Source organism: Nerophis ophidion, linkage group LG12, assembly GCF_033978795.1.
Source record: "Nerophis ophidion isolate RoL-2023_Sa linkage group LG12, RoL_Noph_v1.0, whole genome shotgun sequence".
NCBI lineage: Eukaryota > Metazoa > Chordata > Actinopteri > Syngnathiformes > Syngnathidae > Nerophis > Nerophis ophidion.
Window position 1 is genome coordinate 12,260,645 of NC_084622.1, and position 17,855 is coordinate 12,278,499.

Genomic DNA, 17,855 nt, shown 5'->3' on the forward strand with positions numbered 1-17,855 from the left:
CCCCATTAAGTAAGCATTGTCAGTACACACACACACACACACACACACACACACACACACACACACACACACACACACACACACACACACGGGGGAGAAAGTCCAAACTGCTGTCCTAAAATTGCCAAGCGCAGAGTGACATTGTACTTTATGTGATTGTTCCGCATGGTCCAATTCAAACTATATTGACATAATAATGACAACACTGCAAAAAGTTAAATCTAAGTAAGATGAAATATCTCAAATAAGGGTGCTTTTGGCTTATTTTCTGTCTGGTAAAATAATTATTCTCACTAAGCAGGTTTTATGTTAGTGTTTTACTTGTTTTAAGGGTTTTGGTTCTAAATGATCTCAGTAAGATATTATAGCTTGTTGCTGAGATGGGATGACCTATATTGAGTAAAACATGCTTGAAACTGAAGGCATATCAAGAGTTGCAAAGCTGTGTCATCAACACAGTATAAAACTTACTTTTTTAAAGTAATCATTTCTTATTTCAAGCATGAAAAAAAAATCATGACTTTGACACACTTGTGTCTCATAATTAAAACAACTGTTTTATTTCCAATGAAACAATAGAAAAGAGGTACTCATATAGTAATACAGTTGGCACAATAGAGTAAACTGACAGTTAATATTTAAACATTTAACATGTGACATTTCTAACAATTTTGAACAGAAATAGTTAATGAACATTCAAATAAATTCCTCAAAATTACAATTAAAAACATTTTGGCCGTATATATGCGCATTAATGACTGAAAGAGCACTCACTTGGCAAGATGATGTCATGTTATGGATGGGAAAATGCATTTTTAGACCATATGATTTGGCTGAGCGGCTAGGAGATCCCGAGAGTAACAAGCCTTGTTGCCTTCCATTAAGAACAATAAATTAGTTTTTAGTATAAGTTTGCTGGTTTGAAGAAATGCAACGCCGAGTGCATATCATTATGTCATGAAAATGGCACTTGCATTTACTTCATTTAAAAATATTTTTCAACGTATTGAGCAAAAAGGACTCTTTCTCTACCAAGAAAAGTGCACTTATTAGTGAGAATATACATGTTTTGAGCTATTTTTGGGTTTTACTTGTTTTGGAAAGTTTTGACAAGCCAAAATTTCTTGTTCTATTGGCAGATCATTTTGCTTAGTTCAAATAAAATACCCCTCATTTTTGTATTTTTTTTTAAAACACTGACTTTTTGCAGTGAACTCCCTTTAAAGAATATTATATACGATAATAATGTGATCATAACAGACTAATAACATGTATTGGAAATAATTGATCACATAATAATGTATGCATAATAATCCCTTGCGAGCTAGGCTTGCGTCAGGAATGACATTCGGTGTAAAAAAATAAAAAAACTAGGCTAAAACGATTCAGGAGAGTGAAGTGAATTATATTTATATAGCGCTTTTTCTCTAGTGACCCAAAGCGCTTTACATAGTGAAACCCAATATCTAAGTTACATTTACACCAGTGTGGATGGCACTGGGAGCAGGTGGGTAAAGTGTCTTGCCCAAGGACACAACGGCAGTGACCAGGATGGCGGAAGCTGGGATCGAACCTGCAACCCTCAAGTTGCTGGCACGGCCGCTCTACCAACCAAGCTATACCACCCCGGGAAAGGCCGCAAGTGGACCTGTAAAAGAATAGAGTGCATATTCCTAACAATCTCCTCCACTCACTCAGTTTTTAGGAGTGAGTTGTTTCCTTGCCTCTGACGCCAAAATGCTGGCTCATGTAAGGATCCAAGGAACTTTATTGGCATAAAGTACCAACACAAACGAGACGGCACGCAATTTAGTAGCCAAGATCCCCAGATTTATCCTTAAGAGTACCACAACAACAGTAGTATGCACATCATCGTCTCAATAGAATAGGATAGAAATAGAGTTTGTTATAATAACTTATTAGGACTCAATCATAAATAGAACAAATTGCTTCTATTTAACGCTCCTTTGTGCGTCCAGAAATATTTTAGGACCCTTTGAGGGCCAAATGGGTCTGTCCGTTCAGAAAAAGTACTACAAAAATCATAAAAAATTAGATTTTTCTCATCTTTGGCTCTAATCAGAAATATATTAACTTTTAATGACATTTTTTGTTATTATTCCACTCTTAGTTTTAACAAGAAAAAGACAAACTACGAAGTGCAAGTGTAGTATCCTAGGGAGGTGTTTAGAGTACGTCCGACCGGCAGGAGACCAAGGGGAAGACCCAGGACACGTTGGGGAGACTTTGTCTCCCGGCTGGCCTAGGAAAGAGGAGCTGGACCAAGTATCGATCTGTTGTGGTGAAGAAGGAGCTGAGCCGAAAGGCAACGCTCTCAATTTACAAGTTGATCTATGTTCCCATACTCACCTATGGTCATGATCTTTGGGTTAGAAGATCACGGGTACAAGCGGCCCAGATGAGTTTCCACCGCTGGGGGGCGGGTCTCTCCCTTAGTGATAGGGTGAGAAGCTCTGCCATCCAGGAGGAGCTCAAAGTAAAGCCACTGCTCCTCCACATTGAGACGAGCCAGATGTGGTGGTTCGGGCATCTGGTCAGGATGCCACCCGAACGCCATTTATCAACAACATACGGAAACGCTGCCGGTATCTCTGGGCCCGAGATCATCTAAGATGGACTGATGCAAAGTGGAAAAGTGTTCTGTGGTCTGACGAGTGCACATTTCAAATTGTTTTTTGAAATATTTGACATTGTGTCATCCGGACCAAAGGGGAAGCGTACCATCCAGACTGTTATTGACGCAAAGTTCAAAAGCCAGCATGTGTGATGGTATGGGGGTGCATTAGTGCCCAAGGCATGGGTAACTTACAGATCTGTGAAGGCACCATTAATGCTGAAAGGTACATACAGGTTTTGGAACAACATATGCTGCCATCTAAGCGCCTTCTTTTTCATGGACGCTCCTGCTTATTTCAGCAAGCGTAAAATACGACAGCGGTGACCCCGGACTGTTGAACAACTGAAGCTCTATGTAAAACAAGAATGAGAAAGAATTCCACTTTCAAAGCTTCAACAATTAGTTTCCTCAGTTCCCAAACCTTTATTGAGTGTTGAAAGAAAAGGTGATGTAACACAGTGGTGAATATGCCCTTTCCCAACTACTTTGGCACGTGTTGCTGCTGTGAAATTCTAAGTTCATTATTATTTGATTATTATTAGCAAAAAAAAAATAAAGTTTATGAGTTTGAACATCAAATATCTTGTCTTTGTAGTGCATTCAACTGAATATGGGTTGAAAAGGATTTGCAAATCATTGTATTCTGTTTATATTTACATCTAACACAATTTCCCAATTCATATGGAAACGGGGTTTGTATTTTCTGCTGGATTGACTCTCTATTTTATGCTGGGGCTGCCACATATACTGTAATATTGTACATGGTAATTGGTCTATATTGCATATATATTACAGACATAATATATTTGTATATACAGAATAAAATACTGTACACATATTAAGTATATATTGTATATATTCGCAGATGTTGTATTGCTATATCTCGTCTATTTATACCTGCATTGTCCTTCCCATCCTTACACTCTCCATCATTGTAACTGATCTACTGTGTTGAACAACTTCCCTTGTGGATCATTAAAGTTTGTCTAAGTCTAAGTCTAATTACATATTAAACTTTGTAAAACATTACCCACATGTTTGCTTTCCTTTATCGGACACAAACATCATCATCTTTTAAACCTTATTTAAAGACAGAACATGAAGTTATTTACTTCCATGTTCATTTCGCCCAGCTGCACACCGACACGAGCCATTAAAACAATTTTCTCCATATAAGTCTGCTGTCATTTTAAATATAATGTACATGTAATATATAATTATATTGACGGAAGTATATATCTTGTATTAGTATAAGATTATCTTAATGTGTTTCATTTCTCCATAGCTGGTTTAATAAATACATTTGCTTACACACACAAAAAAGCATTGTCTACTACATTAATAACAAAATATCTTTTTGACTCGTCCAACACTTGTCAATCTCCCCAAAACAGAGGAAAGTGCGACCAACAGAGCCGCGTGCAGACAAGAGTTCTTTGCTACAAACACAGGACTGAGTGTCCCGAGTGGACACTTGTATTTGGTTTGGATGTGCAGGCTTGTAAAAGGTCATCTGTGACGCGCAGCAAACGACTTTTCTCTTAAATGTTTTCAGTGATGTTTACAATCCACCACAGAAGTGAAGCCAGTCATTGAAAGACAACATACCATCAAACACAAACACACAAAGGCCAAGGTTCACTGTTGCATACCCCTTCAGATTCGACGAACTCTGGTTAAAGTGTGACTGGATTCCACTTGTTTAGGCCCGGTGGCATATAAAACATACGCTAGTCATCACCTGCAACCAGACTTGCTCTCGCAGCCATGAGAGTCATCAATTTAGTACGTGCTCTTCTGCTTTATCATTCAAACGTGTATCCGTGTTTAAATCTTCATTTGTTTGTTTTGAATTCAGGGTCCGGACCCGTCGCTGGCATATCGGCCAAATACTGGCAAGGTAAAGAAAGACTACAGGAACTTTGAGGTAAGATTTCGTTATTTATGGCGAATGATTGACATTCATGTGAAAGTAAAGTCGTATTGAGTTAGCATCACTCTATCTAAATGCATCTCAGCCACAATGTAAAGGTGTGACAACATTAGTGTGACTACATCAGGGGTGTCAAACTAATTTTAGATCAGGGGCCACATGGAGAAAAATCTTCTCCCAAGTGGGCCGCACTGGTAAAATCACAGCAAGTCAGCCACCGATTGTGCAAATTCTCCCACTTAAAATGATGACAGAAGTCTGTAATTTTCATCATAGGCACAATTCAACTCTGAGAGACAGAATGTGAAAAAAAAATCCAGGAATTCACTTTGTAGGAATTTTAAAACATTTATTTGTAAATTATGGTGAAAAATAAGTATTTGGTCAACCATTCAAAGCTCTCACTGATGGAAGGAGGTTTTGGCTCAAAATCTCACGATACATGGCCCCATTCATTCTTTCCTTAACACGGATCAATCGTCCTGTCCCCTTAGCAGAAAAACAGCCCCAAAGCATGATGTTTCCACCCCCATGCGTCACAGTAGGTATGGTGTTCTTGGGATGCAACTCAGTATTCTTCTTCCTCCAAACACGATGAGTTGAGTTTATACCAAAATGGATACATGGATGATACAGCAGAAGTTTGGGAGAAGGTCATGTGGTCAGATGAAACCAAAATATAACTTTTTGGTATAAAATCAACTCGTCGTGTTTGGAGGAAGAAGAATACGGAGTTGCATCCCAAGAACACCATACCTACTGTGAAGCATGGGGGTGGAAACATCATGCTATGGGGCTGTTTTTCTGCTAAGGGGACAGGACGATTGATCCGTGTTAAGGAAAGAATGAATGGGGCCATGTATCGTGAGATTTTGAGCCAAAACCTCCTTCCATCAGTGAGAACTTTGAATGGTTGACCAAATACTTATTTCCACCATGATTTAGAAATAAATTATTTAAAATTCCTACAATGTGAATTCCTGGATTTTTTTTCCACATTCTGTCTCTCACAGTTGAAGTGTACCTATGATGAAAATTACAGACCTCTGTCATCATTTTAAGTGGGACAACTTGCACAATCGGTGGCTGACTAAATACTTTTTTGCCCCACTGTAACTTACAAATAAAGACAAATACATTGTTTTCTTTGTTTAAAAATAGAACAAGCACATTCTGAAAATGTACGAATCATAATGTTGTCGGGTTTATTTTACACTTACATGTTGCGACTAATTGTACTCTATCTTTATTTGTCGTGTGTGGAAGACTTGCGCGTCCGGGTTTTTCGGATCACCAATCACCGACATGCCAGGCTCTTCCAGTTTTATGACAATGTTCTATTTTGCAATAAATTGTCTTTGAGTTTCTTATCAATTGTCTTTTCGTCAGTCTCGCTCTCGCTCGTGCTCCACCATCAACCACCACCTCCCCTTCCCGGCTGCTGCCTTTAACAGACAGGTGATTAGATAAGCACGCCCAGGTGGGCCATCTACGCACCTGTCGTTGATCTCGAAGTCGGTCCTGGCATGCCCCGCTTTGTTGCAGGACCGCAGGCCACGCCTCCCCCTTCACATCGTGATTTATACTTTCTGAATAAATTATGTGAAAATGTTCATCTGTCACCTAATTTTCAATCTATCGGGATAAAAAAATAACAAAATCAAATTACAGGATGTTATTTATGTAGTTTGCTCGTTTTCCTCGACTGGTGCACTGACGTGTTTTTTTTCTTCTCTTACATATGTAGCATAATCTAGAAAGATATAAATAATTGCTACTGCGACATCTAGTGGACACATTTAAAACAGCAGTTTTTTCATTCAAAAATTTCCGCTCATTTTTATACTTTGCAAACGCATCCCGCAGGCCGGGTAAAACCTGTTTGCGGGCCTGATCCGGCCCGGGGGGCGTACGTTTGACACCCCTGGACTACATGAATAACCTTTAAGTGAAGTGAATTATATTTATATAGCGCTTTTCTCAAGTGACTCAAAGCGCTTTACATAGTGAAACCCAATATCTAAGTTACATTCAAACCAGTGTGGGTGGCACTGGGAGCAGGTGGGTAAAGTGTCTTGCCCAAGGACCCAACGGCAGTAACTAGGATGGCACAAGCGGGAATCGAACCTGCAACCCTCAAGTTGCTGGCACGGCCACTCTACCAACCGAGCTATATTAATGAGGATGCACTGTTTAAGACCTTCCCCCACAAGGCAGATCATAATAAAAAAAACAATATTGTAAAGATGTTAAGTTCATCTATTAATTTCTATGAATTGCGGTGGCAGTTGTGCAATGGTGTAGCAGTACATTAGTGTTAAATATTAATACCTCACAACTGAGCATTAATATGTATTTATTAGTGCTGTCAAATGATTTATTGTAGAATCTCATTAATCATTTGGATGTGAATTAATCACGTTTACATCATTTAAATCAACCTAAAAAATATTGCTTATATTATATAAAAATATAATATAATATACCAGTATATATTATATACTGCAGTGTTTTTCAACCAATGTGCTGCGGCCGTGAGATACAGTCTGGTGTGCCGTATTTTCACCTATTTGGTTAAAAAAAAAATTTGCAAACCAGTAATGATGTGTTGTTGTTGAGTGTCTGTGCTGTCAAGCGCTCGGCAGAGTAACCATGTAATACCAATTCCATATCAGTAGGTGGCAGTCGGTAGCTAATTGCTTTGTAGATGTCGGAAACAGCCGGAGGCAGTGTGCAGGTAAAAAGGTGTCTAATGCTTAAACAAATAATAAACAAAAAGTAAGTGCCCCTAATAAAAGGCTTTGAAGCCTATGCAGAACCAAACTAAAACTGAACTGGCTACAAAGTCAACAAAAACAGAATGCTGGACGACGGCAAAGACTTACCGTGGCGCAAAGATGGCGTCCACAATGTACATCCGAACATGATATGACAATCTACAATGTCCCCATGAAGAAAGATAAAAACAAAGTAGATGCGGGAAATATCGCTCAAAGGAAGACATGAAACTGATACAGGAAAATACCAACAAAAGAGAAAAAGCTACCAAAATAGACAAGAAGTAAAACACTACACACAGGAAAACAGCAAAAAAGTCCAAAAAAGTCAGGGTGTGATGTGACAGGTGGTGACAGTACACCTACTTTGAGACAAGAGCTATATTGATGCATGCTTTCTTATGCTTTAAAGTCATATCCAACAATTTTGACTTTTTACTGTCAACTGAGTTTTGTTTTTTAATGATTTCTGCTGGTGGTGTGCGTCCGCATTTTTGCAACGCAAAAAATATGCCTTGGCTCAAAAAAGGTTGAAAAACACTGATATACCGATATATGACTTGTAAATATTACTCATACCGTATTTTTCGGACTATAAGTCGCAGTTTTTTTCATAGTGCGACTTATACTCAGGAGCGACTTATGTGTGAAAATATTAACACATTACCGTAAAATATCAAATAATATTATTTTGCTCATTCATGTAAGAGACTAGACGTATAAGATTTCATGGGATTTATCGATTAGGAGTGACAGATTGTTTGGTAAAGGTATAGCATGTTTTATATGTTTTAGTTATTTGAATGACTCTTACCATAATATGTTACGTTAACATAGCAGGAACCTTCTCAGTTGGTTATTTATGCCTCATATAATGTACACTTATTCAGCCTGTTGTTCACTATTCTTTATTTATTTGAAATTGCCTTTCAAATGTCTATTCTTGGGCTTCACGGTGGCAGAGGGGGTTAGTGCGTGGGTTCCCTCCGAGTACTCCGGCTTCCTCCCACTGCCAAAAACATGCACCTGGGGATAGGTTGATTGGCAACACTAAATGGTCCCTAGTTCGTGAATGTTGTCTGTCTGTCTGTGTTGGCCCTGCAATGAGGTGGCGACTTGTCCAGGGTGTATGCCGCCTTCCGCCCAATTGTAGCTGAGACAGGCACCAGCGCCCCCCGCGACCCCAAAGGGAATAAGCGGTAGTAAATGGATGGATGGATGGATGTCTATTCTTGGTGTTGGGTTTTATCAAATAAATTTCCCCCAAAAATGCGACTTATTTTATTATGCATTTTTGGCAGGTGCGACTTATACTCCGAAAAATACGGTATTTTATATTGCTACTATGGTACATTTTTAGTCTACTTTATACATTTTGTGTTCGTCCTCTTCTTGTGCCCTTGAGTGCATTATCCTTTCCACCCTTTGTAACTGAGCTACTGTGGAACAATTTCCCTTGTGGATCAATAAAGTTTGTCTAAGTCTAAGTCTAAAAGACCCCAATATCATTGGCACAACTGCACTTTTATTGTCAGAACATGTTTTAAATGTTTTACTTATATGCACGTTGTTTACTTGGTGAAAACCTGCTAACATTTTTATTTCAACTCCTGTCGGGGTTTGTTTTGAGGTGAAATTTGCCAGCGATCACTCCAGTGAGAGTTTACTTACTCATCTTTGCAATGACGTTTTTGAATGATTGAAACATGTATTAGTAGATTGCACAGTACAGTACATATTCCGTAAGATTGACCACTAAATGGTAACACCCCAATAAGTTTTTCAACTTGTTTAAGTCAGGGTCCACGTTCATCAATTCATGGTATCCATTGAACTGATCGCTGATCGTATAACGACCGTTGCCGACTTTCAGGCAACCATCCACGATTAAAGTGAGCGCTCAAAAAAATGTATGATTAATCTGCAACTATACATGCTTATTGTGAGGTTTTTTGTTAATCCCCTGAGTTAAGTGGTTTTTTTTGGACAGCCTGAGTATGTATTCATTGATTGTACAGCTTTTTTTCTTAAATGGGATGATATTCAATTGTGCAAGTGTACATAATACTGTAGCTAATAAAGATGAGTCAAAAAGAAATAATGATGTATTCTAACTTTAAAGTAACTCAGTTGTGACCACATGTTTCAGAGCGGAAGCCTTACGGAGCGCGTGTTCAACACGTACAAGCTGATGCACACCAACCAGAGGGTGGACTTTGTAAGGCAAAAGGTGAGAACCACAAAATCAGGAAAGACTAATCGCAGCTCACTTTTCTGTGTGCTGTGATTTGCAGTAGTCTATAAAGTCTAAAATGATAAAAAACAAGATTGAACATCTGTGTTTCCCATTTAAAATCAGTGTTACTCTAAAAACAAAGACGTGTCACAGGGCTTAAAATAAGGCATCAGGTGACTGGGGTGAGCATTCAAATTTACAATTGGGCCGATTTCAGTTATTTCTGTCTTGTTTAGTTTTGTCTTTATTTGAAGGGACAATGCACGGAGACATTAAGCTAAACGACATATGTTCTGTAACAGATCATAGCTAAACAGCTCATTTCCAACTGCAGTCCCTGGTTACCTAAATTAAAAATATACACAAACATGCAATACAATTATAACAACAAAATTATACTAGAGCATGTAATCAAATTAAGAAAAGTCATGAAATTCCTTTTCATTGACACATACTTATACATAACCACACCTCTCCTTTACATCATAACACAGACAATACATGCTCTTGTTTTGTAAAAAACAACTATGATTTTATCACTCACAGCTGATCTCATGCATAATTATAATACACAGGAAATTAACATGTGGGTCAAACATAGTGTCCACCTTAGTGACCGTGTGAGCAGCTTTGATTGCTCTAAAGCCACTTTAACTTCAATTGTGAATCAAGAGTAATCTGTTAATTTTCAAGTTTGTTATAAGTAGACAAGTCCGATAATATAGGAGTGCCGATATTATTGGCACTGCCTTTGCGTGCCGGCCCAATCACATGATATCTACGGCTTTTCACACACACACACACACAGGTGAATGCAAGCATACTTGGTCAACAGCCATACAGGTCACACTGAGGGTGGCCGTATAAACAACTTTAACACTGTTACAAATATGCGCCACAGTATGAACCCACACCAAACAAGAATGACAAACACATTTCGGGAGAACATCCGCACCGTAACACAACCAAACAAATACCCAGAACCCATTGCAGCACTAACTCTGCCGGGACGCTACAATATACACCCCCCGCTACCCCCACCCCAACCCCGCCTAACTCAACCTCTTCATGCACACGCAGGGAGAGCATGTCCCAAATTCCAAGCTGCTGTTTTGAGGCATGTTATAAAAAATAATGCACTTTGTGACTTCAATAATAAATATGGCAGTGCCATGTTGGCATTTTTTTCCCACAACTTGAGTTGATTTATTTTGGAAAACCTTGTTACATTGTTCAATGCATCCAGCGGGGCATCACAACAAAATTAGGCATAATAATGTGTTCATTCCACGACTGTATATATCGGTATCGGTTGATATCAGAATCAGCAATTAAGAGATATAAGACAATATCGGATATCAGCAAAAACGCCATTATCGGACATCTCTAGTTGTGAGGTCATTCCATTCCTTTATCATGGTATATGAAAAGGCTGATTGTGCAAAAGAAGTTTTACGTCTGGGTAGGCTACACTGCCCCCTGGTGGAGGCGTGTGCATTCCTAGTTGTCACAGCAGATGTAAACTGGACAAAGTGCTTAAGTGGCGCTGGTGAAGTGTCATTTTGGATTTGATGGGCCATTTGTATTAATGCTAATCTTTGTAGGTTAGCAGAATTGAACAGTTTATATTCTTGAAAGACTAAACAGTGATGGTGGTGTGGTTTTCGGTCAAGAGGAGTTTGCATGTCCCAATGATCCTAGGAGCTATGTTGTCCGGGGGCTTTTATGCCCCCTGGTAGGGTCTCCCAAGAAAAACAGGTCCTAGGTGATGGATCAGACAAAGATCAGCTCGAAGACTTCTATGGCAATGCAACAAGGACTCAAATTTCCCTCGGCCCCCCTCTGGAGCCACGATGGCGAGCGCCTGGTGGCCTGGCCTGTCCCCATGGGGCCCGGTCGGGTATAGCCCAAAGAGGCAACATGGGTCACCCCTCCAATGGGCTCATCACTCATGGGAGGGGCCCTAGAGGTTGGGTGCATTGTGAGCTGGGCGGTCTGATCCTCGGCTACATAAGCTAGTTCTTGGGACGCCCTTAGAGATCCCCCAGGAGGAGCTGAACGAAGTGGCTGGGGAGAGAAAAGTCTGGGCTTCCCTGCTTAGGCTGCTGCCCCCGCAACCTGACCTCGGATAAGCGGAAGAAGATGGATGGATTCATAAGTTCCCACGGTAAACTAGTGTCATCACTATATATATCTGCCTTAGACCACCTAGAAGGCCTTACTGACAACTTGTGATGATTGGCTATCGCAACTGTCTATCAACTGTATGTGTCTGTTCACCTCCAGTGCACAGACGCCTGCATTGTTGATTCTGAAGGCCTCAGGCAGAATTGGTACAGCATGGCAACACAAGCTAGCTGAATTCTGATTGGATAAAAACTCTTTAATTTAAAAACAACAGCGCGGGAAGGAGTATACTGTAATATGACATGAAGAGAATATGAATACTTTGAGATATTTAGGGAAAGTAAATAAAAACTACTTTTATGTTTAATTATGATCATGACTCGTGATTATGTTAGGCCTTGCTGGCCCTGACGGCACACCACGGCGGCTATAATTTTACGGGACTTATCGGGCACATTTTGCATGTAAACTGGCGAAATTCAAAAACATTCCACTGCACATGCCAAAAGTTGTACACGGCAGCGGTACCTTTAGGGTGACGCCATGTCCTATGCCTCTCCTGCAGCACTTGAAATGGAGCAATTGCAACCACGCCGAGATGTCAATGATGGACGCCATCAAGTCCCTGGACCAGGTAGTGGACGAGTCCGATCCGGATGTGGACTTCCCCAACTCTTTCCATGCCTTCCAGGTAGCTGAGGGTATCCGCAAAGAGCACCCTGACAAAGGTACACACTTTGGCGCGATGTTAGTCAATACATCTGATAAGATAATGTATATGTTCAGAGGTAAGAGGGGATAACGACACTAGTGAGTAAACGATCTGTAGAAGAAAAAAAAAAAAAACGGTCCAAAGGAACTGGCTCCACCACGTGACTTGATGTAGATCAGGGGTCTCAGACACACGGCCCGTGTGCAAATTTCGGCCTTAATATGAAAGTTTAATGTTCATGCAGCCCGCGAGTTTTATATGAATGGCGCTTTACAGCGTTGTATTATTTGGGTCCAAAATGGCTTTTTCCACGTTCTGGGTTGCCTACCCCTGCGTTAGTGGAAAAGCGGCTAATGAGTGAACGCGACAGAGACGTTGCCATGGAGGCGAGGGTTTTCTTCCGTGCCTGGCTGCAATCACACCACGACACCTGTCCGTCAGTAATAACATTCCCAGATAACCTGAACCAATTCAAACCGTTATTTGTTTTTTTTTATTGTTTAATTTGCATTGCTTCACACGATGAACACTACATATATTTCTATATGACGCCGGATAACACTCCGCGAGCCGTCACTTTTTTGCGATTGCTAGCCTGCTATTATCCACCGACCAAAGTGTGAAAAGCGGTACGACAAACATTGCAGAAATAACATTATTTCTCCGTGCGTGGGCTAAATACAAATATATTCCACAACCCCAAACATGTCTTTTTCAAAGCCTGCAGTGAAGAGAAAGGTTAGTGATGAGCAAAGACAATTCCAGGAAAAGTGGGAGATGCAATAGATAGAGAGTACTTTGATTCTTTGAGGAAAATTAAATTATTTCTTTGTGGAGCACAGGGGCACCCCGACGTGTCTCTTTTGCACAGAGAAAGTTGCGCTGCACAAGGAATACAATTTGAAACGTCATTATACAACTAAACATGCTGAGGAGTATTCAAAACTTTAAAAAATCTTTTCTTGCGGCCCAGCCTCACCCAGACTCTGCATCCAGTGGCCCCCAGGTCAATTGAGTTTGAGACCCCTGATGTAGATTATTATAAAAGGCTAACTGTCATAACTGTTTGTACATTTTGCAGTGCAAAATAAGCTCTTGCAGTTACAATACAAAGCTGTCTCAAGTACAAAAGCAGAACTTTTAAATGCACCTTTTTTCCAGAAAGAAAGCATTTACCCTTGCAGATTCAGATCATCTTTCCTATGTATTTTCCCCCCCAGACTGGTTCCATGTGGTGGGTCTGATTCATGATGTTGGGAAGACCATGGCTCTGTGGGATGAACCTCAAGTAATACGACACAACGGTTAGCGACCAGGCATCTTGTAACAGTTTGTGTATGTGCCCGCAGTGGGCCGTGGTGGGTGACACGTTCCCTGTAGGCTGCAAGTTTCAAAACTCCATCGTGTTCCGAGACAGCACCTTCCAGGACAACCCGGATGAAATCAATCCCGAATACAAGTAGGATTTTTTAACTTTTTTTACCTTAAGACCCAATACTCAGAATGTTATTAAAGTTTGATCATCTGATTTCTTATGAAAATAGCATTAAAAAAATAGAGTTACATGTGGTATAATGTAACGATACCAACTAATCTAAAGGGTATTTTGTATCTTTTATATGTTTTTGTTGTTGTTGTATTCAGCTCTAAATATGGAATTTACAAACCAAACTGTGGACTAGACAAAGTCCTCATCTCCTGGGGACATGATGGTGAGAAAAAAAACAATAAAACAAGAAAAATACTGACTTATCTCTTATAAGAGGGGTGTCCAAAATGCGGGCCCCGGCTCATTTTTATTGGCCCGCTACACATTCTAAAGATGATATAAACACATACCAGATTAGGACAATACACACACAGAAAAAATGCAACTGGCCCAAGACTTGTGCGCCCTACTGTGGTTCTGGTTCTGCTGTACTGTACTTGGTGTATGGTCTCTGAGGATTTCCCTGCGTCCTGTCATGATGAACACGTGTACAAAGTTCTTGCAAGATATGGTAGCTTTTCAAGTGTCCCTTTAAAAGGTTGTATTTTGCGGGATAACAATAAAAACAAATAAAATATTTCAATAATAACAATCCATATGGATCATATATTACTACACTAGTTACCTATAACACAAAGTAAGATCTGGACATTTTGTTCTGACAGTTTAGCACAGACCTGGGCAAATTAAGGCCCGTTAAATTCTTCAATCTGGCCCGCTCGCCGGACATTCCCAAATAATAGTTTCAGTTTTTTAAGATGGAAACTCCAGCTGCCTGATGTGCAGGGATGTTTTCTAATGACCGGAAGTCTTGAACCATACAAAATATTTCAATGTTTGGAATATGCGCTTCTGCATGACATACTAGTTACTATGGTATGAAATGTGGGTGTCAGGGACATACGCGGAAGAATACTTTTACAACAAAGTTCCAAAGCTTAGTGATGCATCAGATTGCAGGTGGGTTTTTTTTTACCCTTTAAGTTCATAATTTGCTGTTTGTTGCATTTCACTTGAAAGGAAAATATGTGGATGGAGAGGGGGTGTGACGTTTATATGTTGTCAATATTCAGTGTTTTATCCTTCATAGTTAATATTGTAAATCCCAGTATCTTGATTTTCATGTACATTCTGGGTTTCTCATTCATTAAAAAAAAAAATATATATATATATATATATATAAATACATATATTTATACATGGATAGATTGATGTATAGGCCCTTAGAAACATTGTTTTCGCTAAATTTTGCATAAGGCTTGCATTAATAGATGCGTAAAACAATTTCATAGTGTTTCATAGTATTCAGTGTTTTATCCTTCATAGTTTATACTGTAAATCCCACTATCTTGATGTTCATGTACACTCTGGGTGTCTCATACAGTAAAAAAATTAAAGATTCCTTTCTGTTTTTTTAAGGCGGTCTGTCATAAGATTTTTAGTATTCAATCAGACATTATTGTGAGGTTTTGTATTAAGTGTTCCGAAAAATAAGATCCAAGCACACATACTGTACAGCAGATTTTCACAGCTTACACACGCGCACGCACACACACGTATACATATATATACACATTATATATATATATATATATATATGTGTGTGTGTATATATATATATATATATATATATATATATATATATATATATATATGTGTGTGTGTGTGTGTGTGTGTGTGTGTGTATATATACACATATATACATACATATACACATATATACATACATATACACATATATACATACATAAATGCAAATATATATATATATACATACATATCTATATATTCATATATATATATACATACATATACACATATATACATACATAAATACAAATATATATATACATACATATGTATGTTCAAATATATATACATACATATATATGTTCAAATATATATACGTACATACATATATATATATATATACATACATACATAGCTATATTATATATATATATATATACATACATACATATATATATATATATATATACATAGCTATATTATAGATATACATACATATACACAGACATATATATATATATAAAGAGAGAGAGAGAGAGAGACGAATAGATATACCAGCCCCCAGACACATTTTTTCTGTAAATTTGCCCCCCGTCCCCAAGTCAAAATAATTGCCAAGGCCTGTTTTATCATATATTGATTGATCTACATTGAAATGTATTTAGTATCTTCACTGTATAAGATGTATCCTTTAATTTTCATGCAAGTGGCTAACCCGCTGTAAAAGGTTTGGACACCCCTGTCTTATAAACTTACTGACCACAAAAAAAGGTTCAATGTTCTGCCTTCCCAAAGATAATAAAGTTTGTGTTCTCCAGAGTACCTTTACCAAGTGCTTAAGTTCAACAAGAGCCGCATCCCAGAGGAGGCGAGTATCTCTCAGTGTAGATGAGTCTCTTTCTTGGCGCACTTCTCTTTGTCACGCAGTTTGTCGCCGGGCTCTCCTTGCAGGGCTTGTACATGATCCGCTATCATTCCTTCTACCCGTGGCACTCCCACGACGACTACATGCACCTGTGTGACGACAGAGACCTGCAGATGCTCCCCTGGGTGAAAGAGTTCAAGTGAGTGACATGGCTCAAGAGAAGCGCACAATGTTAAGGATGATGTTATTGGATATGTGTGTTTGTGTGTCTGCAGCAAATTTGACCTCTACACAAAAGTGGTAGAGCTGCCCGATGTGGAGAAGCTGCGGCCGTACTACCAATCACTGATTGACAAGTACTGTCCCGGAATACTGAGGTGGTAAACTGGCTCAAGAGTAGCCCTTCACTAAATCTATTCTAATTCATAGTATTCGTACAGTACAATAGATGTAAATGTTTTGTACGTATCGACAAAGGTTGACTTTTTCCAATCGTTTATTGTATTTCGATGTTATTTAAAAAGTGTGTTTGACTGCGCAGGGTTATTTCTGACACAGAAAGGCACATTTGTGGTTAAGGAGGAAAAGTGTCGTGATCATTTTGTTTTGTTTGTAAGTGACAGAAAAAAACAATCCATAAAGGGAAAATAACTTGTAGAAAAAAAAAAAAGGGAGTGGAAAAAGAAGTCTTGCATGCAGCGTCCTTTCAAAATAAAATGCAATCAACCAGCGTGTTGTTTGATGAGCAGCGTGTGGACATGTACACACGTGAGCTGGGTCAGAAAGTACAAATATATACACACACATACTTCTTTGCTCTATTAAGTTACATTTTGGTAACATCTCTCACTGTTCCTCCTCCTCCTGTTCCTCTTCCTCCTCCACCTCTCCCTCATTGCTGATACCCTCTTTCTCATCATCTTCCTCCCCCTCATTCTCAAACTGTTCTTCTTCCTCATCATCTTCCTCCACATCCTCATCACCCGTCTTTAGTCTAGCTGCCGTTCCCAAATCCTCCCCATTGTCGTCAGTCGTACTTGCTTTTGGATCGCTGGCATTTGCAGAAAGGTCCGTCGTTGGCCTCTTTGTCAACGCCTGCAGTAGGCACAGGGTGGCGCTGCAACCAATGAGGGTCCAGATGAGCACAGGAGCCGGAACACCCGTGACCTGGTCACGCACCCACTTCACTGCCAGGGCGATGTTGGAGCTGGAGCTGCGACGGGGAGGTGATTTGTCCTGCACAGGTATGAATACAATTATAAAGAGGGTATAGTACCATATTTCCTTATGTAATGTATGTGTATTTCATCAAATCCATTGTGTTGAATGTGTAACATGTAATATGTGAACGAATGCATTTTTTGAAATAAAAATATTGTCAGTTATGCAGTTTTATTTACAAATCCCTCATTGTACAGACTTTTTCGATTGACAAACCGCACACTGCTAAAACTGAAATCCAAGTAAGATGAAATATCTCAAATAAGGGTGATATCTGCTTATTTTCTGTCTGATAAGATAATTCTTCTCTCTAAGCAGATTTTATGT

General features: G+C 39.3%; 2 protein-coding genes across 2 annotated transcripts in view; one reads left to right on the plus strand and one right to left on the minus strand.

Annotated features, from left to right (window-relative positions):
• The first annotated feature begins 4,286 nt into the window (after window positions 1-4,286).
• Window positions 4,287-17,412, plus strand: miox (myo-inositol oxygenase). Its single transcript, XM_061916828.1, has 10 exons — window positions 4,287-4,423; window positions 4,497-4,565; window positions 9,498-9,578; window positions 12,277-12,439; window positions 13,644-13,711; window positions 13,773-13,882; window positions 14,068-14,135; window positions 16,261-16,310; window positions 16,394-16,506; window positions 16,583-17,412. The coding sequence occupies exons 1-10, from the start codon at window positions 4,406-4,408 to the stop codon at window positions 16,689-16,691; spliced, it is 849 nt and encodes a 282-aa protein (XP_061772812.1). The 5' UTR covers window positions 4,287-4,405; the 3' UTR covers window positions 16,692-17,412.
• lmf2a (lipase maturation factor 2a) overlaps window positions 16,786-17,855 on the minus strand; it is a 44,067-nt gene continuing 42,997 nt past the window's right edge. The window contains exon 14 of the mRNA XM_061916827.1: window positions 16,786-17,543. Coding sequence (XP_061772811.1) covers window positions 17,154-17,543 — 390 coding nt within the window. The 3' untranslated portion in view covers window positions 16,786-17,153. The remainder of the gene's footprint in view (window positions 17,544-17,855) is intronic.